This window comes from Gadus macrocephalus, chromosome 22 (assembly GCF_031168955.1).
Source record: "Gadus macrocephalus chromosome 22, ASM3116895v1".
Lineage (NCBI taxonomy): Eukaryota > Metazoa > Chordata > Actinopteri > Gadiformes > Gadidae > Gadus > Gadus macrocephalus.
Window position 1 is genome coordinate 11,125,670 of NC_082403.1, and position 25,987 is coordinate 11,151,656.

The window sequence follows — 25,987 nt, forward strand, 5'->3', positions numbered from 1 at the left end:
ATTCCACACGCGTAGATATTAACTGCGAGCGCGCAAATGATCTCTGCGCGCGCAAAACATCCTCTCGCGCGCGCAAATCCTCTCGCGAAAGACGCTCTCGCTCAAATTTTATTTTGGCACTATGGGGGAGGGAACCAAGGCAGGGCGGGCTTTCCTATGATTGGCCGTTTCTGAAGCGTGATATTTGATTGACAGCCCTCCTCAGCCCTCCTCTCATTCAATTCTGAATTATACAGTAAATGGCTGAAACGATAGTTACGTATTGTAACTCCAGATTCTATGAGTAAAGGCGCAGCCTTTTAAGTGTCGGCCTCATTTTCCTTTAAATAGCTGAAGAGAAGCTGTTTATTGGGAGCAGAACGTCCGCCGGCGCCCGACTATATCTGCGAAATGCGGACGTCGTTGAGGCACGCCGCACGCGGACGTAATTGAGGCCCACGCTGTTGGTGGTCGGGGATTACAAATTTTTCAGTGCTACGGCTCACGCCTAGGGATAACCCAATAGCGATAGCCTTGAAAGGCTGCGCCTATACTCATAGAATCTAGAGTTACAATTAGTAACTATCGTTTCAGCCATTTACTGTACAATTCAGAATTGAATGAGAGGAGGGCTGGGGAGGGCTGTCAATCAAATATCGCGCTTCAGAAACGGCCAATCATAGGAAAGCCCGCCCTGCCTTGGTTCCCTCCCCAAGAGTGCCAAAATTAAATTCGAGCAAGAGCGTAAAAACATCTTTCGCGAGAGGCTGTTTTGCGCACGCTGAGGTAATTTACGCACGCGAGAGGCTGTTTTGCGCGCGCTGAGGTAATTTACGCACGCGAGAGGCTGTTTTGCACGCGCAGAGATCATTTGCACGCTCGCAGTTAATATCTACACGTGTGGAATAATATAATACGCCCGAATACATCTTTTATCACATTAGTGAATTATGGCACTAATGTATCGCCATAGATTTGTGGGATGACTAATTTGATCAACTATATTATAAGATGTATTTTGCACTCCACAATGATTCAAATTTTGATAAGGCATCTGTGGGCTGTGACACAAATCTGAGCATTGATAAAATAAAATAGTAAAAGCACATGAAACATGTAGAATGCAGCATAGGCCTACTCTGGAAAACGGAAAGTTCCACTTATATATCAGCTAAAACCTCTCTTTAAAACCGGAATATGGTGGAAACAGCTGGGAGTTTTTGCCCTATTTAGTACAACAGGTCGAGTTGTGCCAATTCTTGACTGCAGAGGGCACCAACGTTACACATAAACAGAATATGAGAATTCAGTGACCATTTAATATTCTGAGACTCTACTTATCCAGCGATGTGACTCATTACTTTCATAGTTGTGTAGTCCTCACCTTTTGCATGTATTTTAAAATAAATTTGTATTATAAGATAATAACTTCAGGGAAGGCCTGCATATCTGTCTTCTTGCGAACAATGTCATCCCGAGTTATCTTCTTACCATTGACGCTATAAGTTCATTATTTTCTCATTTAATTTAAGTTCTTAAATATCGCATTGTCTTAAGCCCTATGCTACCTCCTTATATCTCCTGCATTTCCCTGTTGAATATTTTGTGCATTGAGTTATGTTCTCTTGTCGTAAATCATTTTGTAACTTTGTCACAGTCAATATAAACAACCAAACATTTACAGACATAATTCCCTTGCTACAGCAAGAACTGGAAGCCAGACCTCAATGAGCCAAAAAATGCAGACCGGGCAAAAGTACATTTTTCAGACAGTGTTGGATCACCGTCCAATTTTAGGGAGGCACCTGGCATACCCAGGTGTTGCTCTGCTGCAGCACGAGAGCCCAGGTCAGCCCCCAGCACTAAGGAATATCCACAGCACCATGGCGTCAGATAGGGGTGGCCTGCTTTGTTCTAAGCTACAACTGATTCTGCCCCCTTCTGGTACCACTCCCAATGCCCGTGGGTGTCCAAACCCTCACATTCGTGATCAGTGGTTCAATGGGCGCTGACACCATGATCCACTTCCGAAGAGTGCATTTCTCTAGTGTGTTCACCTCTGTTACACTTACCTGTACCCCAGGTTCAAGCAGCACCAGCGTGTCAGTAGACAGGCTTACAGCAGATGAATCAACCATCACGTTGATCGCCAAGGCCGGCTCCGATGGGCAACAAGTACAGGGCCAAGTGCGGGCTGGAAGTGCAAAGCACATACTCTGACCAGGCTTTAACCAGCGGGAGGATGGAGAACAGTTGGGCCCTGGCACGTCCCACATCCGACAAACCTGGTGGATATGAGGGGCTTCCTGGCAGACTGTGTCCTCCTGGAGGCCTGAGGCTGCCCAGCCAGGTGGACAGATTGCTGTAGAGCCAGCAGGTGATTTATGAGGGACCTGCTGGATGTGGAGGCGAGATGACTCTGCATTGTAGCGATGCCAGTGCTGGCCCGGATGTGGGCACACAGTTTTCAAAGAGGAGCAACAGGCTCAGTAAGAGACAGATAGACAGCATAGACTCCACATTTCTCTAAATAACTCACCTTGAAGTTACACAAAATGGGTTTTGGTGATTATTATTATTCAAATCTTAAAATAAGATAAGATATTAACATTGATTTTGTTGCAAAGTCACCTACTTTGATGCTAGTTGATTTTAAGAGGCAGAAATCCAATATTAATACAATCAGGGTTGAGGCAGGGTTCAACTGAAAAGTGCTGCAATAAAAATGTTAATGCTATTGCAATTTGTAACCAGCAGATGTCAGTAGATATCAGAACTCATACCTTAACACAGTTTTAACCGTTTTTAGGCCCTTTATTACGAGTGTGGTGAAATCTCTCATCTGCTATGATAGCTCTGCAATCGATAGTCTTGAAAGATAATCTTATATCATATCCTTCAATCCTTCAATAACCTTCCTACAGAGTTTTTATCGGAATATTAAGTGAAAGACACCGTCACAAGTTATCTCCATGTTATGGATTTTCGGTGGTCTTGCCTCCACACTCCTTTCTCCCCTAGCCCAGCACCCGGGCGGAGTTCAGTATCTTCTTTAACCAATCAGCTTCTTGAACCTATATAATAAGCATGCTATTGTCCAAGCACAGTAGAATCATCCACCAATCACACTCTCTAAAATAACCCATTCATAAGAGTTAGAGCCTATGCCCCTCCCTCGACCAGCTTGCGTGTGCGCCTGTGTGTGCGTGAGAGAGAGAGAGAGAGAGAGAGAGAGAGAGAGAGAGAGAGAGAGAGAGAGAGAGAGAGAGAGAATGTGTGGGGGGTGTGTGGGGGTGTGTGGGGGTGTGTGGGGGTGTGAGAGAAAGTCTGAGAGAGTTTGTGTGCGTGTGTGTGTCTGTGTCTGTGTCTGTGTGTGTGTGTGTGTGTGTTGCACCCGTTCTGCACAGTTCAGCATCGCTGAACTTCCCCTGATTTCCTCCCTCTCCTTAACTTTCATCCATCCTCCCACGCCCCCTCCATCCATCCATCCACCCATCCATCCATCCATCCATCCATCCAGCCGCCCCCATCCATCCATCTCTCTCCCCCAGAAGAGAGCACTCCTTCTCCTGAGCCGGACTCCTCTAGCCCCCACCCCTCCCCCCTCTCTTTTTTCGGCCAGTTTTGCGGCCCCACAGTGTAGCAGAGAGCCTGCCCGGGGAAGGAGCTTAAGGGAACTGTAAGAGGAGAACCAGGACCGCATTTACTTCACCGAGGAGAGAGGTATAGCAGAGTGGGACCATGGCCACGCTCTCTGCCTTGTTGACGGGCTGGGTAATCCTGCAGACCCTGTGCCTGGCTCTGGCCCAAGTGGTGAGTGCAGACCTGGGGAGGTTGGGTCCACCAGACCGGCCCGACCTGGGGGTTAGATGTATGGTGGTAGGGGGTTTGGATGATGGGAGAGGTGGCCCCTTGGAGAACAACCAGGGGACCATGAATGTAGTTTTGTTTTAAGGGGTCATTCGTTTAACTTGCAAACTATAATGGTTGTATTGTTGTGGATGTGCGTCTTCATGTCGGTGGAGACGATGCGAATGCCATGTTGAACATTGATCATTTTGCAGTGCAGAAAGTTTGAGTGGGTTAGATGTGTGTTTAAAGTTTCCTGGGAAAGCCTGGATTGTTCATGTTTCACATTTTTATGAGTGGATGGGGAAAGCTTCGTTTGATACCTGATTGCTGCATAACGAAAAGTTTTGTGTCTGTGTGATATGATCTCCACGGCTTGTGGGCTTGTTTCAGGCTCAATTGACGAACTTGTTTCAAAGTGGAACACTGGAATTACTTATATTTTTGGGGATATTGCACAATGCCAAGGAATTTCTTTTTTTACTTTTCGTTGACGAAACAGCAAGACAGCAGCCATGACAGTTAGGAATCAGTTCACACAGGCACCCAGGCACACACACGCACCCATACACACACGCACACACGTACCCATGCACCCACACACACACACACACACGCACACACACTCAAACAGGTACACAAGACCACTCTTTCTCCTGTGTGTGAAAGCCCCTATTCAAACAGAGACAGCCAAGGAATGTCTTAAAGAGCCACACGGAATCACATGCATCTGCAATCTGTGACCCCCGTTAAAGGGTTTGACCCTGAGTAAGACCTGCAAAACATTAAGTAACTCTTTGATTCATCATTAATGAAGTGAAGTGAAATGAGTCTAAGTTTCACCAACACTGTGTGGGAGATGGAGATGGCGTGGGGTGGGGTGGGGTGGGGTGGGATGTGTCTGTGGGTTGGGGTGTGGAGGGACAGTGGTGGAGGGGTGGGGTAATAGGAACAAATAATAATGTACCCCCACCCACCACCTCGCCATTTTCTTATTTTCCTCATTAAACGTCGCTTAATTAATTCTGTTGTTTGTGTGCTGGTTCCTAATTTTTGGTGCCATAGACAACCACGGGAAACATGCTCTGCTGCACTTAATTTTCTTCTGATTTAATCAATTACTTTCAATCAGCAACTTCCAACGTGTTTTGTTTCATTATGGGAAATGAAAACAGCACGCTAACTTTGTCATGTTGTTATTCAACTTGGTTATGTCACATTTATCGGAAGGCCTACTTAATGACATGGGAAAGTTGTTCTTTCTTTGTGCAATTAATTAATGTTGTGAACTGTATTTACCAAATTGCTATAATATAGTGGCAATGCCATAATGCTATAATCCTATATGTATTTACTCAAGCTAGGAATTATAACTCTTTTGTATCCACTATTAAAATTAATTGTACGTTACTTTATCGTATTAAAGGCACCCAGTGCAACTTTATGTAAACATTCAATGAAAAATAAACATTCAATTTCTAGTCTTTTTTACACGTAGTAAGTTTCAATAACTCCATACCATTACATATCGACATTCAAGGAGCAAAGATGAGACGTCGTTGTGTGGTGAGAACTGATAGAAAATCGTAAACAACAACAATCGCCGGTGGGGAGAAGCCATTTTTCCATTGACTGCTTTATTTATTGTAGGTTACAAAAAATAAAGAAAATGGCGGCATTGTTGTTGTTATCGATTTTGTATCAGTTCTCACCACACAACGACGTCTCATCTTTGCTGCTTAAATGTCGGTATGTAATGGTATGGAGTTATTGAAACTTACTACGTGTAAAAAAGACTAGAAATTGAATGTTTATTTTTAAGCCTCGAAAGTTGCACTGGGTGCCTTTAAGCTAATGCAAGATATATATTTCATATTATTTTAAAAATAATTTTGCGTTCTTTCAGAGAGGTCCACCTGGACCTCAGGGCCAACCCGGCTCCCCAGGCCCCTCTGGCACCCCTGGATCTGACGGCATGGATGTGAGTATCTACCCCCATCTAGGCTACAGCCACAGGTTGCCACAAAGACGGTCATTGTGGAGGGCAGAAATACCTACATTTTATCTGCGCAGTTGCAGAGGTTTACCCCCAGAGGGCACTCCTAATGAAAATACGGCCGTACAAAAGGGCAGTGTTCACTATGAAGAGAGAGCTCTGTGAGGAAGGGGCCTCCGTTTTTCTCCTTCCTGACAGCAGGTTGTGGGCTAATTTAGCGGTAATGTGAGATGTTTCTACCGTTTAAAAGTGCTTCTCGTGTTATCAAAAGATACCTTATAAAGCTGCTAAGATTTTACTGTGCTAAGCTAAAAGAGCTAAACACAAGCAGACATTATTAACAATGTTAACCTCTGGAAGTTTTGTGTTGTGCATTTTAGACTACATTCGGCTATATAACAGATTTATGCCTTTATTTCAATAAATCTACACCTCAAGCAAAAGGCTGTTTTATTAACTCTTTATACATTCTGGCTGATGTGGATGGTAGAAAAAGAGATGGATGCCAGCCCACTGCATTGGGGGCTAGTGTGTTATTTTGCCTGAAATGGAATCCTGCCAGTGCATTAAATCCCAGATAAACAAAGGCCAGTCCGCTCTCTCTCTCTTTCATCTATTTATCTAGCCTGCATCAGTGTTACTGATGCGGACTAGATAAATTGCCCACTGCTATAAAGCCTCAAGCTAGAAAAAACGATAGCAAAGACAGGAAAATTATTGTGTAATTATAAATGGTGTGTAGCCTATCTATTGCTACAAAATGTCCAGCAGAGCTTACTGATACACATAGTAGTATTTAATGTGGTCGAAGTAAAACTATGCACACGTTAAACATATTTTAACAGTGAAAGACCTGTTCCCCTAGATCTTATAGAAACACACACACACACACACACACACACACACACACACACACACACACACACACACACACACACACACACACACACACTCTGAACACTAGTAACCCCTGAATTGTGTGTTTGTCCCTAGGGGGAGACAGGAGCTCCCGGGCTCCCTGGTGCAATTGTGAGTTTGACCTTTGACCTGTTGCTGCTGTTTCTGCTTCCAGCACACACGCAGTGCTTCACAGTATACACATGCACAGCACAAATACTATGACAGTAAATACCATCAATAATATTAATGCTGTTATGTTGGACCACAGGGACAGAAGGGAGAGCCTGGTGAGCCTGGCCCTGATGGACTATCAGGAGAGAATGGCATTGATGTAAGAGCCCTTGGTGTGTGTGTGTGTGTGTGTGTGTGTGTGTGTGTGTGTGTGTGTGTGTGTGTGTGTGTGTGTGTGTGTGTGTGTGTGTGTGTGTGTGTGTGTAAGAGAGAGAGAGAGTGAGTGTACTTTTGTGTATCATCATTTGTCAACATTTTTAAATGAAGGACTACATCCATTCATACACTAGTGTGATAAAATGCCTCAGTGCACCTGTGGGTGTGAGAATGAGAGTACTTTTGTGTGTCATAATTTGTCAACATTTGTGTATAAGTATGAAATATCTCAGTGCACCTGTTTGTGTGTGTGTGTGTGTGTGTGTGTGTGTGTGTGTGTGTGTGTGTGTGTGTGTGTGTGTGTGTGTGTGTGTGTGTGTGTGTGTGTGTGTGTACTATGCATGTGTCTGTATAACCATTAGAAAATGAGTTAGGGTATATGTGTACATTCATGTTTCACATGCAAGAGTGCCCGTTAATGTGTGTGTGTGTGTGTGTGTGTGTGTGTGTGTGTGTGTGTGTGTGTGTGTGTGTGTGTGTGTGTGTGTGTGTGTGTGTGTGTGTGTGTGTGTGTGTGTGTGCATCTAAAACAAATTTGCATCTGTCTGTCTGCGTGAATTAACAAGAGGAAATGCTGGAAGGAAGTGCACCTGTGTGTGTGAGAGTCCATCTTATTGCTCAGTGCCTCAGTGCATTGGAACATAATGGCTCTCACCGCGTCTCACGCGGGAGAGTTGCGTTATGTGAACTGAGTGACCAGGGTGAGGGCAGCTGCATCTCCCAGGGAGAGACGCACACATACGGGTCCTGTAAGTGCAGCTGTAGCGCTTTCTGAACACCAGGTAGACTGCCCGCCACAGCTGCTGCCTCCGTTATCCGCTCCCAGGGGAATCGAGAGACTCTCACACACACACCCACAGGAGGGCACATGATTACACACACATACGTTCATGCACGCACGCACTCACACACACAAACACGCACATACACAGGAGGTCAAATTATTACACACACACATTCATGCATGCACTCACAAACTTAAATTAAATACACACGGTTACACACGCATTATAACACACACACACACACACACACACACACACACACACACACACACACACACACACACACACACTAAACACTAAACACTAAACACATGGGCATACACGCGTTCACATTCCAAAAGGGATTTGTCCAGTAATCTGTACCGGAATCTCCTTTCCCTCGTTAGAGACCCTTATTATTTAGATGGCGCACGTCAGGTCCAATCAAACACGCTCATTGGGCCGTGCCATGACTTGAGAGTCACATGCAACCTTCAAAGGAGTACTAGCCAAGACGACTACACTTCTCCTCTTCTAATATATGTGTTTGTCTGTGTCCTCCTCCCTCTGTGTCTCCTCCCTATCCCAGGGTTTGATTGGTGCTAAGGGCGACCGTGGCCCAATCGGAAGCCCCGGACCCAAGGCAAGTGTGTCCATACAGACTCTGTCACACACACATGCGTGCCACGCACATGATGGCTTAGTGTAGACATCCCATCATATAAAGCCATCAGTGTTCATGGCTATAGAGTCTACTCTAAACTTTCTATCCTTTAGAATGTGATTTGAATTTCCTGTAGGCCTATAGAATTGATAATGTGTTTTTGTGTAATGCAATACCAAACAAAACAACTAAAGTTTTATATTGAACCTTTGAAGATTAATATCCACCTTCCATGACAAATGCAGCTATTGAGTGCACAAGCGATCTATAAGAACGGGCTTTATAACGGGCTGTTGGGTTCACTGTGAAAGTCCTAATGTTGCGCATCGCCCCCTGCAGGGTCAACCCGGACCTAGCGGCGAGCCCGGTCCTCCTGTGAGTACACCGCCTCGTGTCACATGACTACTCATATCCAATCCATGGTCAGGTTAAGATACGCTCCACTTTGTGCCACCGCTATCAGCTCACCTCAGAGTGGTGCTGTCAATATCGAGGCGGTCCGTGTTCGGCCCGTTCCCATTGCCTGCGGAACCAGTGCAATGCAACAGGCCTTCCCAAATCTAATATTTTTTCAGCCGTGCTTTGAAGGCACACCAGCTGGTGCCTCCTGTTGCTGTTTGTATTAGCAACTGGTGTACTGTGCCAAAGGGGTGTTGCTACGGGCTCTCTGGCTTCACTCTTTGGAAAGACATGAAAGTAAATGAAAAGGGACCAAAAACAAAAAAATGAACAAATGCTTGTGTCTTTGAGTGCGGGTGTGATGGTAGGGCCCCGCGGGAGACGGCGGAACCGGATCTGGCTGGACCCCGCATCGGCCAACCGAAGGGTACACAGAAGTGGCGTCATTTCATTTCCCCTCCATTAGCCAGAGAAGGCCGGGAAAGGGAGATGGAAGAGACGCACCTGTTAGAGAGGGATTGGCCGCCAGAGGTGCAGCGGCGCGTTGGATCTGGATGGAATTGACACTTAATTTAGTTCGGGCCTGCCCCTTTGGCCGTATTCAAGTAATCTCAGCATGCTTTGTGCTCCGGTATAGTCGCATGAAAATGAACGAAATGCGGGTTCTCTGAGGCAGAGCCCGTCAGACAGAGAGTGATTGAGTGAGAGTGTGTGTGTGTGTGTGTGTGTGTGTATGAGTGAGTGGGTATTTTTCTTAAATTGAAAATCGTACCCAAAGGAACCAGGCCTGTATAATGGTGGGAGGGCTATGCATGGCCACAGACCAGTTGCAGTAGGTCAAACTGACCACTAGGTGGTAATGTGTCCCCACTTATTCCCAGACACTAGCCGTCAGGTATGTTCAGACACGAGACCAGAGTCACCCAATGACATGGTTGACTGCGATACCATTAGTGAAATCCTTTGTTCCGAATTAACAGCCCACTGTTTGTGCGTGGGTCCAAGTTTGTGTATGTGTGTGTTTGTCCGGGCTTGTGTGTTTGTTGCCGCGATGTACTTCTATATCAGGCGGCTTCACGCTACACAACCCGAGAGATAAGCGTTCACCCCGCGGGTGTGTCTGGCTCAGAGAAAGCTTACTTTTCTTAATTACTTTGTTTAGAATTCATTTCCAGGAGAAGACACGACAAACACCAACTGATTGCTTTCACACTGTTTCCTTTTCTATTTTCCTAGTCATAAACACACACACACACACACACACACACACACACACACACACACACACACACACACACACACACACACACACACACACACACACACACACACACATACCCATGAACCACTGTTTGCCATGCACTCTGACAATGTATACAATGCCTTGTTTAATTGCTGCCCGCATGTTATTAATTGGGCTTATCCCGTTTAAATCGGATATGCCCTGGACTTTGATACAGATTGGTTGCGCTTGTTGTCGTTTAACCCTCTTAACCACTCTGACCCTTCTCCCCGACAGGGCCCCGGGCTGCCCGGACTGGCTGTAAGTAACTACCTTGTTGGGTTTGATCCTTGGCATTGTTCAAATACCGGTACAGTAACGTGGTGCTGGTTCAATTGTACTCTCTGATTGGGGCAACGTCTCTCTCTCTCTCTCTCTCTCTCTCTCTCTCTCTCTCTCTCTCTCTCTCCCTCTCTCTACCTCTCTCTCTACCTCTCTCTCTCTCTCTACCTCTCTCTCTCTCTCTCTCTCTCTCTCTCTCTCTCTCTCTACCTCACTCCCTCCCTCCCTCTCCCCCTCCCTCCCTCCCTCCCTCCCTCCCTCCCTTCCTCTTGTTCTACAGGGTGCCGCCGGGTCCATAGGCCTTCCTGGTGAGATGGGCCTTAGTGGATCCAAGGTAGGCCGCCACCCCCCTTTTTCCTCATTTTGTCCTGCACCACTCCAACCCTAACTACAAACTCTGTGTTCAACTCCATCCTCCTCCGAATACCCTTCACACTGCATAATCCCCTCCTCCTCTTCCCACAGGGAATCCTGGGGTCCCCTGGAGCCCCCGGTGTCCCCGGACCCCCTGGGAAGCCAGTAAGTTTTCTTTTGTTCAGCGCTCTGCATACATCGGCCCCCAGCCCGGCCCTCCTCCTCCTCTCCTGATATTTTCTTTTGTGCCTTTATATATAACTCTGCAGTGTCCTTGGCGCGCCAAACCCCAGAGCCTAAAGCCACCCAACGAAAGCCAAAGCACTTAGCTCCTTCGGGCATAAATCTCTTATCTGTCGCCGGGCGTTTCTGATTGATGTCAAATGTGCGATGGAGAGTGATGGACTCTATTAGCGGGAGATTAACGAGGCTGCTTTTGAGAGAAAATGAGAGATTTGTGAGCTAGCGGGACAGCTGCTAATCGTCTGTAATCATTAAAAGTGGCGTACCAATCGTCGCCGGGGGTTGATTGATTAGGAGGGATGCTATCTGCTATCATGTGGTGGATGCTGGAACACACTTAGCCATTGGGCTGATTGCCTCTAGCTTCTCAGAGTGAAGATCACGCCCCCTGTGGCCCCGGTTCTGGTCAGCAGTTCAACTGTGTTCCCTGGGACATATTGTGTTGTGGATCAGCCAATCAGAGATCCCTTTTGTTAATTGTGTCCATACACATAGCTTACATTGTGAGTAGACTGACCTAACTTATATTCTAACTCATTGACATACCTGACTTACCTAGCACGCTGCTCACTTGCCTACCTACTCACTCTTCTCGCCTTCTCGCTTATCGACCACTCCCTACCGAGTCCCTCACTTGCCCACTGACTCAGTGCCCTACCTGTCTACGTTTAGAACCACAACTCAAAGCCTCCTGCACCTGATCACCTACTCCCTTACGCACTCGGCTACCTGCTTCCTCGCCTACTTCCTTGTTTACCTAATGTCGAGCCCAGCTCCTCCCCTGCCCGGCCCACCAGGGTGGGCCGGGCGGGGGAGGGTAGGCATGGTTCCCGCGGGTCCTTAAAAAGTCTTAATTTTTTTTGTGTAAAATTAAGGCCATAAATTGTCTTAAATTTACTGTAAATTTGCTCTAGGTATTACATTTTGCAGAGGGTTTTTAAAGACTAGGGGAAATTGTCGCGCACAACAAATCACCTAGTGCGTCTTTTAATTACGGCATTTTCAGGAGTTTTACGTTACGTTAACGTTGACGTCAGTCATCGGGGGGGCGGTCGCGTCTGCAGCCTGCAGCTGCGTCTGTAGGCTAACCTGCTGGCGCTACTTTTAGCTAGTGACGGTTGACATGATTAGGCCAACTTGCGCTACTTTCAGGATGGGACAGTGCAAATTCAATGAGAAATGGTTTGAGGAGGATAGGGAGTAGGATGGGGAGTAGGATAGGGAGTAGGATGGGGAGTAGGATGGGGAGTAGGATGGGGAGTAGGATGGGGAGTAGGATGGGGAGTAGGATGGGGAGTAGGTGAGAGACGGGGGACGGCGGGGACGGCGGGGGGGGGGACGCTTTGGCAGCTCTGCCGAGAGTAATGCTCTCGGCTCGGGGGAGTGTATTTGTTTTGCTTTAGTGCTGTCCTCGGGTAAATGAAGTCCCGTTAGATCAGTGAGCTGTCTCATCCGACCGCTGCCGGAATACATCAGCGCGGCGCGGGGCGCACCCTTTACACTTTACATCCGTCCATAAACACACACGGACACACAGACACACACACACACACATGGATGGATGGATGGATGGAGGGAGAAAGGGGGATGGAGAGACACGCATTAAAAAAGAAAAGTGCTGGCTCAGCACTCGTTCCCTGCAGCTCTGATTCACTCTGATTCTATCTATCCGTCCATCCATCCATCCACCCATCCGTCCCTCCCTCTCTCCTTCCTTCCCTATCTCTCTCTGTCTTTCTCTTTCACTCTTGTCAATATCATCTATCTATCTATCTCTCTCGTGTCAATATTATCTATCTCTGTCTGTCCTGAATCCCTGTCCATTATGGCTGTCTGTCATTCTGTCCGTCCATACTTCCTGTATGTTCACTGTCCGTCCATGCCTCCTGTTCACTGTCTGTCCTCCCCGCTATCAGGGCCCCCCAGGGAAGTTCCTTGGTGCAGAGGAGGGCAGTGCAGGCTTCCAGGTAAGTTACGCTGACATTTTCTTCCGCTTTTTTTTGTTAATATTCTTACCCTCCCCGAACCTTCAATTGACAGCTCTTCCCTATTTGAAACAATCTCCTCTCTCTCTCTCTCTCTCTCTCTCTCTCTCTCTCTCTCTCTCTCTCTCTCTCTCTCTCTCTCTCTCTCTCTCTCTCTCTCTCTCTCTCTCTCTCTCTCTCTCTCTCTCTCTCTCTCTCTCTCTCTCTCTCTCCCTCTCTCTCTCCCTCTCTCTCTCCCTCTCTCTCCCCTCCACAGTGTCCAACTAATTGTCCAGCCGGCCCTAAGGGCCCACAGGGCCTCATGGGAGTCAAGGTTGGTACCGTGGTATCTTGCGCTCGCCGAACGATAAGCAAACTCTGCTCTCGACCAATTATTTCGTGGTCGTTGTCGGTGTCATTTACCAAAGAAAACTGCTGACTCATTGTGTTGCAGGGACACAAAGGGCGCTCAGGGATCCTGGGAGACTCCGGCAGCATCGGGAAACTGGTGAGCCAATCCACTCCACCCGCGGGTTTTTTATTTTTTTGGAGGCTGTTAATCCAGAGTTGGTTTCCCGCAAAGAGTTTGTTAATTTTTTTTTTTGGGGTGGGCTCCCCCTTTAATAGAGTTGGGACCCCACAAAGGTAGTGTGACAAAAAAAGAACAGCGCGCACACACACACACTCACAATTACACATTTACACACACACACACAAACACACTTACAAATTGACACACACACACACACACACGCACACACACTTACACATTTTACACAAAAGTGCTGCAACACATTCTGGCACGGGCGTGTGGTATTACACACGCGCGCACCATTCAAGGCCAGCGGTGGCGAGGATTAGCTCTAATGAAGCCCCCCGAGGAACATGACTGGCACTAATCTGGCTGTGATTAGTCAGGCCTGCCGTTGGCCCCGCAGTCAGCAGCGAGCCAGATGAAAAATATAAAAAAAAGGAAAGAAGAGCCAGGTACATGAAGGGCAGGATGAGACGTCCAGGGTTAGCTTAGCCCTGCCACCTCGCGGTATTAGGCAGAGCTAATGAGCACACATTGGGCTCAGGGAGGGCAGTGAGTATGGTCCCCGGAATTAGCCCCTGATCTGTCCTCTCCCACACACACACATGCATATATACACACACATATACAGATACACATACACATACATACACATACACACACACACGCATGCACACACTGTCTTTTGGCACTGCTTAGACATTCAGAGGAATGACAATACCCAACACCCTACACATCTATTTTGCACCTTACTCTCCAAGGTAGGCTGCTGGCCTTTTTTTTAGGACCGACTGTTTAGCTCTCTGGAAATGGTGTTTAGATTTCAACCTGTAAACATACTCCTTGGTTCCCCGTTGTTTTCGTGGCGTTCATGCAGAGTCCGGTCAGCACTGGCCTAAAATAATTTGGCGAACGCATGAATTGGTCGAAGGCTCGAGACGACAGAGCTGACCGGCGAAGCTCCTACCCTCTTTTAAGACAGAGTGCCTCGGGAACCCTAATCTAGTTCACATTCACTAAATGTCACGGCTCAGAGCGCGCACCTGTTCCTGGGGAGAAGAGGTGCTTTGTGGAACGGAGGCGGTCATTGTGCCCTTTTCTCTGCCTTCTTTTAGGGCACCAAAGGAGAGACGGGCATCTCTGGAGAGCAGGGCATTCCAGGACCACCGGTACGCACAAGAAAGGAGCCCTGACTCCTGGTTCATCCTCGTCCTCTTCATCTACCTCTCTATCGATCTATTCCCTCGCCCTGTTCCCTTCTTTCTTCTGTTTTATTGTCGTCTTCGGAACTCCTCACGAGGAAACTCCATTCGTGTCTCTTCCTCCCCCCCTCCTGCATGGATAACATACTACCGATACAATTTAGTTATAATGTATTTTCTATATTTCATCGTGGCCCTTTGCGAGCCACGCGACGATGGTTCTCGCCAACTCTCTCTCTCCCTCTCTCTCCCTCTCTCTCTCTCTCTCTCTCTCTCCCCCCCTCTCTCCCCCGTCCCTTGCTCGCTAAGGGTCCAATGGGCCTGAGAGGCTACCCAGGAATGATGGGCCCCAAAGGGGAAGCGGTGAGTACTAACTGGGCCTTGGTCCATTTTTCATCCCATCGCACACACACACACACACACACACACACACACACACACACACACACACACACACACACACACACACACACACACACACACACTTCTTCAAACACATCTCCCCAATCCCCCCCCCCCTCTGGTTCCTCCTTGGGAACAAGTCCTACCGTACGCTCAGTCCTAGAACGATGCACAGCAAGTCGTCCCCTGAACACAAACACTATCCATTACCCAGCAATGGGGACGCATGGAAATGATGCTAACACAAATCTCAGCTCGTCTAATGAGTCGGTTGGTGCTGTTGGGGTCGGCGGATGGGCTGGGGTGGGGGTTTGGGGGTTTGGGGTGGTGAGGGGGGGGGGTGTCCGGGGTCCGCCGCCGCCTCCATCTGTAGTTAATGATCCACTGCAGTCGTTCGTCTTACTGTTATCGTCAGGCCATCACGTTAGCCAAGTTAGAAGACGCGAGGCTCGATGCCAAAGCCGGAGCCGACGGCCGCATGTTTGTCCATGGCGCTGGGTTGGGGTGGTCGTTGTGTAGCGGCCATTAGCGGACCTAGCCAAGCGCTAATGACCCCTAGATTACGTGAAGGAGTGATTAACATAACACAGCATTCTTGCTGATCCCCGTGATGGATGCCAGCGTTTTTAGTTTTTTGTGTTCCTTTTTTTTGTTATATTCAGGGCCCTCGTGGCTACAAGGGCATCACAGGGCCCGTAGGCATCCCAGGACCCCCGGTAAGTAATAACACACACACACACACACACACACACACACACACACACACACACACACACACACACACACACACACACACACACACACACACACACACACACACACACACGTACACACAATCTTGTTCACTAACAAGCGTGTACACACAGAAACACGCACACTCACAAACAGACAAACACAACACAGACACAAATTATTTAAGTGTTTCTCTGTCCTACAGGGCGAGGAGGGACCTCAGGGACCGCCTGGAGAGTCCGGAGATAAGGGAGTCGTGGTGGGTGACCTCAGAAAATTCCCCACTCTGTGATTCATTTCCTCCTCGAGTTTTCCTCTAGAAAAGCCCCCGATGTGGGAAGGCAACGATGGGCAGCACAGTTTGAGCCGTCTATTGACGCCGTGTTGAGCAATGGGTGTAAAAACTCTGCTGGCGATGACTGTGTTGATGCTTTTATTCAGGGCGGTCGAGGAATTCAAGGCCCGCATGGAGCAGTCGGGAAAAAGGGAGAAAATGTAAGTATACCAAAATAAAATCGAAAATGGAGACTGACGGATAATTGTGCTTATGACCTTAAATGTATTAAAAAAATCTTCAATTTTTCGGTGCTTTTCTTATGATTCAGGGCCTGCCCGGGATCGATGGGAAGGACGGAACACCAGGAATTCCTGGCATTAAGGTAGCAAAAAATAACCGTGGAGCCCGATGGGGAAATTTGTGTGACTTTTCCACTTCAACCTTGGTCAACCTGATAATGTACGATCCTCTCTTTCTGTCTGAACCCAGGGAGGTCCGGGCCAGGCTGGCAGGCCAGGCCCGTCCGGAAACCAGGGAACAGCGGTGAGTAATAAGGCTGTGTGTGTGTGTGTGTGTGTGTGTGTGTGTGTGTGTGTGTGTGTGTGTGTGTGTGTGTGCGTGTGCGTGTGTTTTCATGTATTTGTGGGTACCTGCATGTCTTTCTCTCTCATGCACGTGTGCCCACTTATATGCAGGCAAATGTGTGTCTGTGCGTGTGTGTGTGTGTGTGCTCGTGACAATGAATCTGGGCATCTAACTCTCTCCCAGTGGTAGCCCCATCAGTTCTCCTATGCTAATCCGAGTGCCACATTGGAACACGACAACACCGGTCACCACTAAAGCATTCCGTGTGCAACCAGCCCTCATGATGCGAGAGGCCGATTGTTGCCCAGACCACGTAGCTGAGGCTGGGCTGCTCTGCTTTGCCCAACGCTAGCACAGAGCAGAGCCGAATGGAGGCTCCGCACACACACACACACACACACACACACACACACACACACACACACACACACACACACACACACACACACACACACACACACACACACACACACACACACACACACACACACACACACACACACACACACACAGAAGCCGGCGGGTGATTTTAGTTGATTTATGTTCTGGGCACTCTTCCAGGTTAACAGTGACCCCCCGTGACCCGGACTGTTTAAGTATTTAAACCACCTTGAAATAGCACTCTGCCACCCAGCACACGCCATTGATCATCATTCCACCGTGTGTGTCCGCATTGGTGGATCGTTTTCTCTGTTTGTGTGTGTGTATGATAGTTTTCATGTGTGTGTGGTTTTATATTTATTTCTGGCTGTGTGTTAATGCGTGTCATATATCTGTGTGTGAGTCTGTATGTTTAGGTGTGTGTGTGTTTATGTGTCTTAGTTTATGCGTGTGTGCTCCTGTGTTTCTGTTTGTGTGTGTGTGTGTGTTTGAGTGTGTCAGAGAGTTTCTCTGTATGCTTCAGTATGTATGTTTTGAGCCTGTGTGTGTGTGTGTGTGTGTGTGTGTGTGTGTGTGTGTGTGTGTGTGTGTGTGTGTGTGTGTGTGTGTGTGTGTGTGTGTGTGTGTGTGTCTGTGTGTGTGTGTGTGTGTGAGCAGGGTTTGTGCCACGCAGGCGCTACGGTGACACTGACGCGACTGCAAACTCACACGGCGTAAAACTAGACCCATCCCAAACGGGACCAGCTCTCTGTCTGGGGACTACATATCACTTTGGACGAATCACCGGCCCAACACACACACACATGCACACAAACACACGCAGACACTCACTCCTCCTTTTATGTCCTGTGTTTTGTGTGACACACCGGCTTAGCAAAGACTGTAATTCGGATAAATCCCACAGAGCCCGTTTCCCTGGAAACAAACGGAAAAGGCCAAGGTTTTAGTCCACAACGTCGGTAATGGCAGCCTCGCCTTAAAGCGCGTCACCCCGGAGCTCTTAAGGGATTTACAGCGATGCATCTTTACCGCCCTCGGTTATGCATCACGCGGATTACGGCCCTTTTGAAAGGGTCGGAGCGGGGGGCGGGCGGGGATGGTCAGACGATTATGATCCTCTTGACATTTCCATATTGTTCCCTCCCCGTTTGGTCGCCGTGGTAATGTCTTTAAGCCGCTTAATGCATTCCAGTGGCTGGCGTGTTTTGTTTTCTCGAAAATATTCCCCGACTGTAGCACAGCTCTCTCTCTCTTTCTCTATGGGACCCGAGAGGTAATAAAATAAGCACTGGGGGACGGGGGAGAAAATAAATAACTTTTTTGGAATTTAAATGAGATGCTAACTCTCACATTTGAATATAAATGATCTTAAGAATGCGGCGCTCTCTTAAATATGGAAGGTAAAGTGGAAGTTTCACTTTACAAATCAAACAGGCATGGCCGATTCCCCACAGGATAGACAATGCATTCAATCTGCCCAATTATTCTAAATCCCTAGCGGGATTTATTCCAGGGACAAATAAGCCTCTAGTCTGAGAACACCTTGTGTACAAATATTTATGTGGCATTACCAAACAACACTTTCGCAGCATCGATTCTGTGCCAGGAATATCCATTACCTAAACAAAATCACATCCAATTTGAAGACAGGTCCCATTGTGGAAATCGGCACTCTGTTTTCCTGTGTCAGGTCGGCACATATAAACACATGAGGGTACAACTAAAGGGAAAAAGTGGTCCTGAACTGCATCTTCAATCTAACTCTCTCCCTCTCTTAGGGATTGCCCGGAAGCCCAGGCACAAAGGGGGGACCTGGAGACACGGTGAGGCCCTGTACATCGTTACTCCCATTAGATCACACATGCGTGCGTCCTTTCATGCATTATTAAAACTTGTGTCAATTCCTCATTCCACCTACAGGGGGAGGCAGGACCCAGGGGACATGTCGGCATGGCAGGCGCCCCCGGACCGCTGGTAAATACGCCAATCAGACATCACAGACTGTTGCCTGCATTCAAATCCAATCCGTCAACCTCTCCACGCGTCAAAATAACGACAACGATTTCACCATTTATATGCTTCAGGTGTATCGCTTTATACTACGTTCGAAAGAGAGTCCATTGAGTGCTGTGGTTCCATACTGTGTGACTGATGCTAACTGACTGTTCTGCTGTCTCCTTCTCTCTCCCTCTCCTCCCCCTCTCTCCCTCTCCCCTTCCAGGGCGAGCCCGGTCTCCCGGGCGTCATTGGCATGGAGGGAGTCCCGGGACCCAAGGTACCTGGTGCCGAAGTACTCCTCATGTCAACACCTGCAGCCGTGTGTGTGAATATGTATGTGTGTGCGTTATGCACCTCCTGAGCCTTCTTCCTCTCCTGCAGGGAGACAGAGGAGAGCGGGGACCGGTAGGCGCGCAGGGAATCGTCGGCAAGGCAGTGAGTAAACAACACAAAAACAACACGACGCACACACACATCATCTCCTCTGTAGCTTCTATACCCTCCACTATCTCCAGCGTTACGCTGTCCGTATAGCTCACCGTGTTGCTCTGGACCATTCTTCTCCACAGGGAAACAAGGGAGAGAGGGGGCCCATCGGAGTCCCCGGGGCCCAAGGCCTCTCCGGGACCAAAGGAGACAAGGTGTGTGACTGTGCGGTTGTGTGTGATTATGCGGTTGTGTGTGTGTGTGTGTGATGCTGTCTCCGAGATCACACTCGTAAACACATATACGCATCTTCCTAGGTCTGTGGCTGTCTGCGGTCCCGACTCTTGTGTTGTGATCAAAGCGTACGAATACTGCGGTATAAATGTGCCCTTTAGAGGGCAGTGTTTACCCGTGAAAGGGTGGCCCACAGAGCCTCCACAGTAAATCAAAGAATGTGCAAGGGCTCAGGCAATATAAATGATAATCTCGCAGTCATCATCTCCCTAGTTTTAGAGATGAAACTACATCCTTCTTACTTTGAGATATCTGGCGTATCCAGCTTGAATCAGTAGCCCCTTTTTTCTTGTTTTTCTTCCCGCTTTTTCCCTCTCAGGACTCGGTATCCAAGATTTCAGCATATTTATGACTAACGCCATGTCTCTCTTTTCAGGGTTTCCAAGGGAAAGTTGGAGCAAAGGGGGACTTTGTGAGTATAAAGGGCAGCATTTTAAAAAGAGGATCTATCTGCAGTGCCCACGTCGCTTTAAAGCACAGCCATCTTTTGTCGTAAACACACACACGCACACACACGGACATCCCCTCAATCTCACTCTGCTTGTCTCCAAAGGGTGACCCCGGTGTGGAGGGACTCGCCGGGGAGAAAGGAGAAAAGGTAAATAACATCACCTTGTCGTGGGGATGACAATATACAGAGAAGGAGATTAGGATAATCTGTCACCAGCAGCCACAACACTCTTCAGTCAACCCTACAGTCCCCTAAAAATGCAAGGAGCTTGTTTGAATCATGGTACTGTCAGAAGCGAGCAGAAAGACGCTATCATCTCGCTGGCAAATGTACGATTTAAAAACAAAACAAGCACAACAACAGGGGCTGTGAATATGCATTTGGGATGGGGGGGGGGGAGAGAAAAAAGAAATGACGGTATCAAATGAGGCAGGGGCTTGACAGCGAGTTAATGAGCCGAGCCAAGATGGCTGATGTGGCGTGCTTAAGACGTTCTTCCTTGGATGCACGCGCTGGGTCTTTGGTATGATCCACTCCGCTCTCGTTCCCTCTCTGAGGTAAGAGACCAGGTAAACAGGACAAATGATGATTGATCTTGATTTTGTTTTTTATTTTTCGCACAGGGTTTGTCTGGGGAACCCGGACCTAAAGGCCAGGTGAGTTTCTTCGGGATGACGGATGTTTAGTGTCAGATGGACATGTGTTCAGACCCAACCCTTCCCTTCCATGGTCCTCTCCTCCTACTTCTAATACCACTCTCCAGCATTTTCATTTGTTGACCTTTTACGTTGCTTCATGATATCGAATATTACTCCCTGCATTGATAGAGTAACTGCAGTTGTATTTTTTAGCTCAAAATTATATGACAGTAATTCGAGCTCTGGTTTGAACGGAAGTTGACAAAGACAAACTCTGTTGATTATCACACCTTATCACAGCTTCACACCTACTAAAACGGAACTCATCGTTTTATACGTTTGTTTGGATCAGTACAGTTTTATCTCTACAAGTATAATATCCTCATTTTAATCAGATCAGGCATTGAAAATGTAACCAACAGTCGCGAAATGAGTTGTTATTGTTTAGTTGTCATTGTTGAGTTATGAGTTGTCATGTTGTAAAGACTTGAAATAGTTGTCAAGTGTTGTCAACTTGTCATGAAACAATGATGCATATTCTTCAATACAGCTGAAGAAGGAAGCCTAGTTTCTACATTTTAGTGACCCATTTGGCCGATTGGCTCAAACGTTCAGTTCAACATCTCTTTTTTCTCCCTCCACTCCCTTCCTTCATCAGCAAGGAGTGAGGGGTGAGATGGGTTTCAACGGACCCACAGGGGACTCCGGTAAGCCAGGAGACCAGGGGCCACTCGGCCTCCCCGGCCCCAGGGGACTGGGCGGCGAGAGAGGAGTGGCAGGCATGCCCGGCATTGTGGGAGCCAGCGTGAGTTCAGAGGACATGCTACGCCTGATGTTGCTAGTCTATACTGATGTTACCAGGCCATGCTAATAGTTCGCTTTGCTAATGACACTATGCTATGCTAAAGATATATAGCATACCTCCTTATGCCAGTATGCTAACGAGAATGCTATGCTAATGACACTACGCTGTGCTAAAGATATGCAGCATAGCTCATTATGCTAGCTACTCCTTCCTATCCTCTTTTAAATGATTTGTTAACTCAAGCTGCACATAGAATGAGTAAACAAATCAAGTGGCTTGATAACTGTTTGTTAACCTTTTTCATAGGGAGACATTTCTGTTACTTCTTGCGCTCAGCCGACATTTCAGTCCACAGCCGAGTCTATTTGAGATGCTCAACCTGTGCTCTCCCCCCTCCACCCCCTCTCTCTCTCTCTCTCTCTCTCTCTCTCTGTCTCTCCAGGGACGGGATGCGTCTGACCAGCACATCATCGAAGTGGTGCTGAAGATGTTGCAGGGTGAGCTCGCTGATGCACTCGCCTCTGGTGTCCATCGGAGAGATTAAATGAGCTCATTCCAACAAAACCTTTCATCTCCCCGGCGCAATCAAGTCGGCTCCGCCAACACATTTAATCAAAATGGTTTCTCGGAGCAATAATGACATCTCCCCATCTTCACCCCGCAGAGAGGCTGGCTGCCGTGGCGGTGAGCGCCAAGAGGGCCGTGCTCGGCGGAGCGGGTGTGATGGGACCCCCCGGCCCGCCCGGACCCCCGGGACCGACCGGCTCTCAAGGGCCCCACGGCCACACAGGGGCCCGAGGCATCCCCGGCATCTTCGGCGGCCCGGGACAGATCGGCAACACCGGACTCAAAGGTAAGCTAGGTAGTTAGGTAGTGGCATCGCCTCGGAAACGAAATGCCACCCAGAGTTGAGTTTGTCACTTCTGTAAATGTGATGTGTTTGGAAGCAACAAACTAAAGGTAAAGCGTATTTAGATCCTTGGATATGATTTGTTCACACTATTGTCTAAAAAGAGGCTAGCAGGCTGTGTGTTAGCCTATTGATGCGAAGGAAGCAGTGACACAAACCTACCTACAGGTTTTTGTAGGTTCTCAATTGGGTGTATAGCACTATTCTTCAAATGACCTAACCAAAAGCAAAACAAAACCAACCACTGGGACAACCCTATAATCTATACCACTATTTGCATCACTTGATCAACCAACAACCCAACTTCTCCCCTTGCCTCCCCTAGGAAAGAGAGGAGCGAAGGGAGAGAGAGGAGACCCAGGCAGACCTCACCCCGGTGCGCCAGGACCTCCAGGAATACCCGGTAACACACACACACACACACACACACACACACACACACACACACACACACACACACACACACACACACACACACACACACACACACACACACACACACACACACACTTTTACCCTTCTGTCACATAATAGTGTGAAGGGGATGCCACATGATGCATCAAATGGTCCATAAAGGGGGCAAAATAAAAGGCGTTGGGCATTGTGAACCCAACCGCGGGCTGCGTTTGGAGGGAGGCAGAGCATGTGCAGGGTTTCGCTGAATCCACCACAGCCCTGCCCCCAGGAGACGCCGCTCAGAGGAGTTTGAAAAGCTTCATTAACTTTAGTCATTTAACAGATGCTGTCGGTGAATCAAAGAGGGCCGCAACAGCACAGATATAAAATCAAACAGCGGTTAACACACATTTGCATAACTATGCCTGTGTGCACACGCGCACACATACACATGCGCACAAAACACACACACACACACACACACACACACAGACATACACACATTCATACACACACATACACACACAGACACACGTTTTGTAACTGTAGTTTTATGAAGAGGTAAGAGATCCACTATATAATCAGAACTGTGTCAGGCCGTTTTCAGCCCATTTTATTTGCCATTTGCGTTTTAGGTCGCCGTTTGAATATTATTATAATTAACAACCTACACTTACTGAATTTACAATACAGGAATAATGATGGATTTCATCCAAAAACGCCTGAGAGGTGCTCAGTGACCAACACACACACACACACAGACACACACACACACACACACACACACACACACACACACAGGTACGTACCCCTCTGTCCCTCTGGGTCCTAACGCGCGGACCCTTCCTCCTCCACAGGAGCGGCCGGCATCGACGGCGTGGCCCGGGACGGCAGGCCGGGCGAGAGGGGCCCCCAGGGCGCGGCGGGCGTAGCAGGGCTCCCAGGCAGGGCGGGCCCCACAGGTCTGCTCGGGTACTGCGAGGCCGCCATGTGCCTGGCTGCCTCGGCCTACACCTCCCCCAGACTACAGGACGCCAGCAGGATCAAGGGCCCCGGCAACTAAAACATGAAGAGAAGAAGAAAAAGGAGCGCTCAGCAGATTCCTTCTTTTAAATACCTTGGAGAACGAGGCAAGATGTGGGCGACGGAGAGAGAGGGAAGATTAAGAGGCGGACGACTCCACTCAAAAAAGCAATACACATAAGGGCTGGTGTGGCTTGGGGGTTTGGGTGGGGATGAGTGTGGTTTTGTGTGTGTGTGTGTGTGTGGTAGGGGGGGGAGGATAGGGGGCGATACTGATGTGAATGACATTGCCCCCCCTTGTGGCATCCTAAAAAAGTTGTAGTTGTTGGGCGTACTCCAATTTGAAATGAACCCCAGCTTTTCACTATGGCTTGACAGCCGATCATTGATGATGATCCTCCCCCTGGATTGGACGATGCCAGCGTCAATCACTTCCCAAATGTCCTGTCCCCAAGCTCCACAGATGTAACACGTTAGTCACCCAACACGACCATGGTATATCCAGGCCGAGATCCAACCTCAACTCTTGCCCTTTCCTATATACTTTGATCACGTCACAATGATGTTGTTTTTGTTTATATAAATGCAATTGTATATTTTCATTCCATTTTTGACACCAGAATCGTGACATTGACCCCTGCTGCCTGATAAAGTGTGCAAAACAAGGACAAATAAATGATTGCAATCTGAACTATCAGACCTGAACGATGTAATTTCTAAAAATGGATGGATCAAACATACAAGTCTGTAGGCTTCAGCGAAATCGGTTTTATTTTTTACCTCATGTGTACTCCCCCTCTCCCCTCCTTCCTTTTTTTCCATCTAAGTCTCATTTTAGAAACTACATGCTTCATCTCTTCTTCCTGTTGCCTGGCAACAGCATATCCCGACGGGTGCTCCCCTCTCCCACAATGCAGTGCTGTAAATCTTTGTAAATGTGTGTTGATTATTATGTAGAGGAAGAAGAATGGGTTATGATATGCACCGGCAGAAATCCTGTGTTAATGAATTCTGTGTTTAACATTTTCCTCAGCCATAGCTGCCAAAATAATAATAAATACAAAAATAATCAGCTCATCAGTAAGATTGTGCCGACTTTACCACTGTCGACGTTCTACAAGGTGTCAACGCGGTTCTTTGTTTCTTCAATGACTTATTTTCATTTACAAAAAGCTATTTATTGTTCATAATATTAAATCGTCTGTAAAGTATATTTCTTTTTTTCCTCCCTTGTCCTGGATGTTGAGGCCAAACCGTCAATAAAGAGGAAGCCTTTTGTAAAAAGACAATGTTCTGCTCCATTATATGTGAAAGAGAGCGAGAGCAATGGCTGAGGCCACAGTAAACCCTTATTGTCTCCATTCTGTCCCACCACTGGATAAAAACAAGCAGAGTCAGTTCCACGCAGTGTGATAAAATATCTAATGGCTCCCGAAGCTATGGCAGTGTTGCGGTCGGGTCACAGTCCGAGTCCTCAGTGCATGAGTCTGAGTCACCCGAACTGAGTCAGAGCAGTCAGTACTGAAATGCTAAGAGACGCCACAAAGCGCTCACACAATTCTATTAAAGAGGTAGACCAACCAGAACTCTCAATGATGATGACATCACAGTGCTGAATAGCACAGTTGACAGGCCAGGTGTGTAAGATGAAGATGGAAGACCATGAGCCAGAGCACGGTAGTTAATGTCCACAGTCTATCAGAGACGGAGAGGACCTGCATAATGAGGGATATTTGCATAATTAGTTAATGGTGTGGCATTTGGGACACCAAGGACAATGCGAGCGCAAGAAGTGCACGACAGCACTTCTTTTTTAAGGAATTCTATTGGATAGTTTTACGGCTAGGCTGCTTGAGAATCGATGATCCT

At 47.8% G+C, this 25,987-nt stretch overlaps 1 protein-coding gene across 1 annotated transcript; it reads left to right on the top strand.

The window, feature by feature from the left end:
- The first annotated feature begins 3,505 nt into the window (after positions 1-3,505).
- col9a2 (procollagen, type IX, alpha 2) lies at positions 3,506-25,407 on the top strand. The gene is made up of 32 exons (XM_060043287.1): positions 3,506-3,792; positions 5,735-5,809; positions 6,818-6,853; positions 6,993-7,055; positions 8,465-8,518; positions 8,879-8,914; positions 10,458-10,481; positions 10,783-10,836; positions 10,968-11,021; positions 13,016-13,066; positions 13,341-13,397; positions 13,518-13,571; positions 14,714-14,767; positions 15,110-15,163; positions 15,865-15,918; positions 16,140-16,193; positions 16,376-16,429; positions 16,540-16,593; positions 16,701-16,754; positions 18,956-19,000; positions 19,098-19,151; positions 19,399-19,452; positions 19,557-19,610; positions 19,745-19,816; positions 20,272-20,307; positions 20,449-20,493; positions 20,970-21,002; positions 21,643-21,789; positions 22,232-22,286; positions 22,454-22,642; positions 23,025-23,102; positions 23,953-25,407. The coding sequence occupies exons 1-32, from the start codon at positions 3,721-3,723 to the stop codon at positions 24,156-24,158; spliced, it is 2,076 nt and encodes a 691-aa protein (XP_059899270.1). The 5' UTR covers positions 3,506-3,720; the 3' UTR covers positions 24,159-25,407.
- Positions 25,408-25,987: the final 580 nt, after the last annotated feature.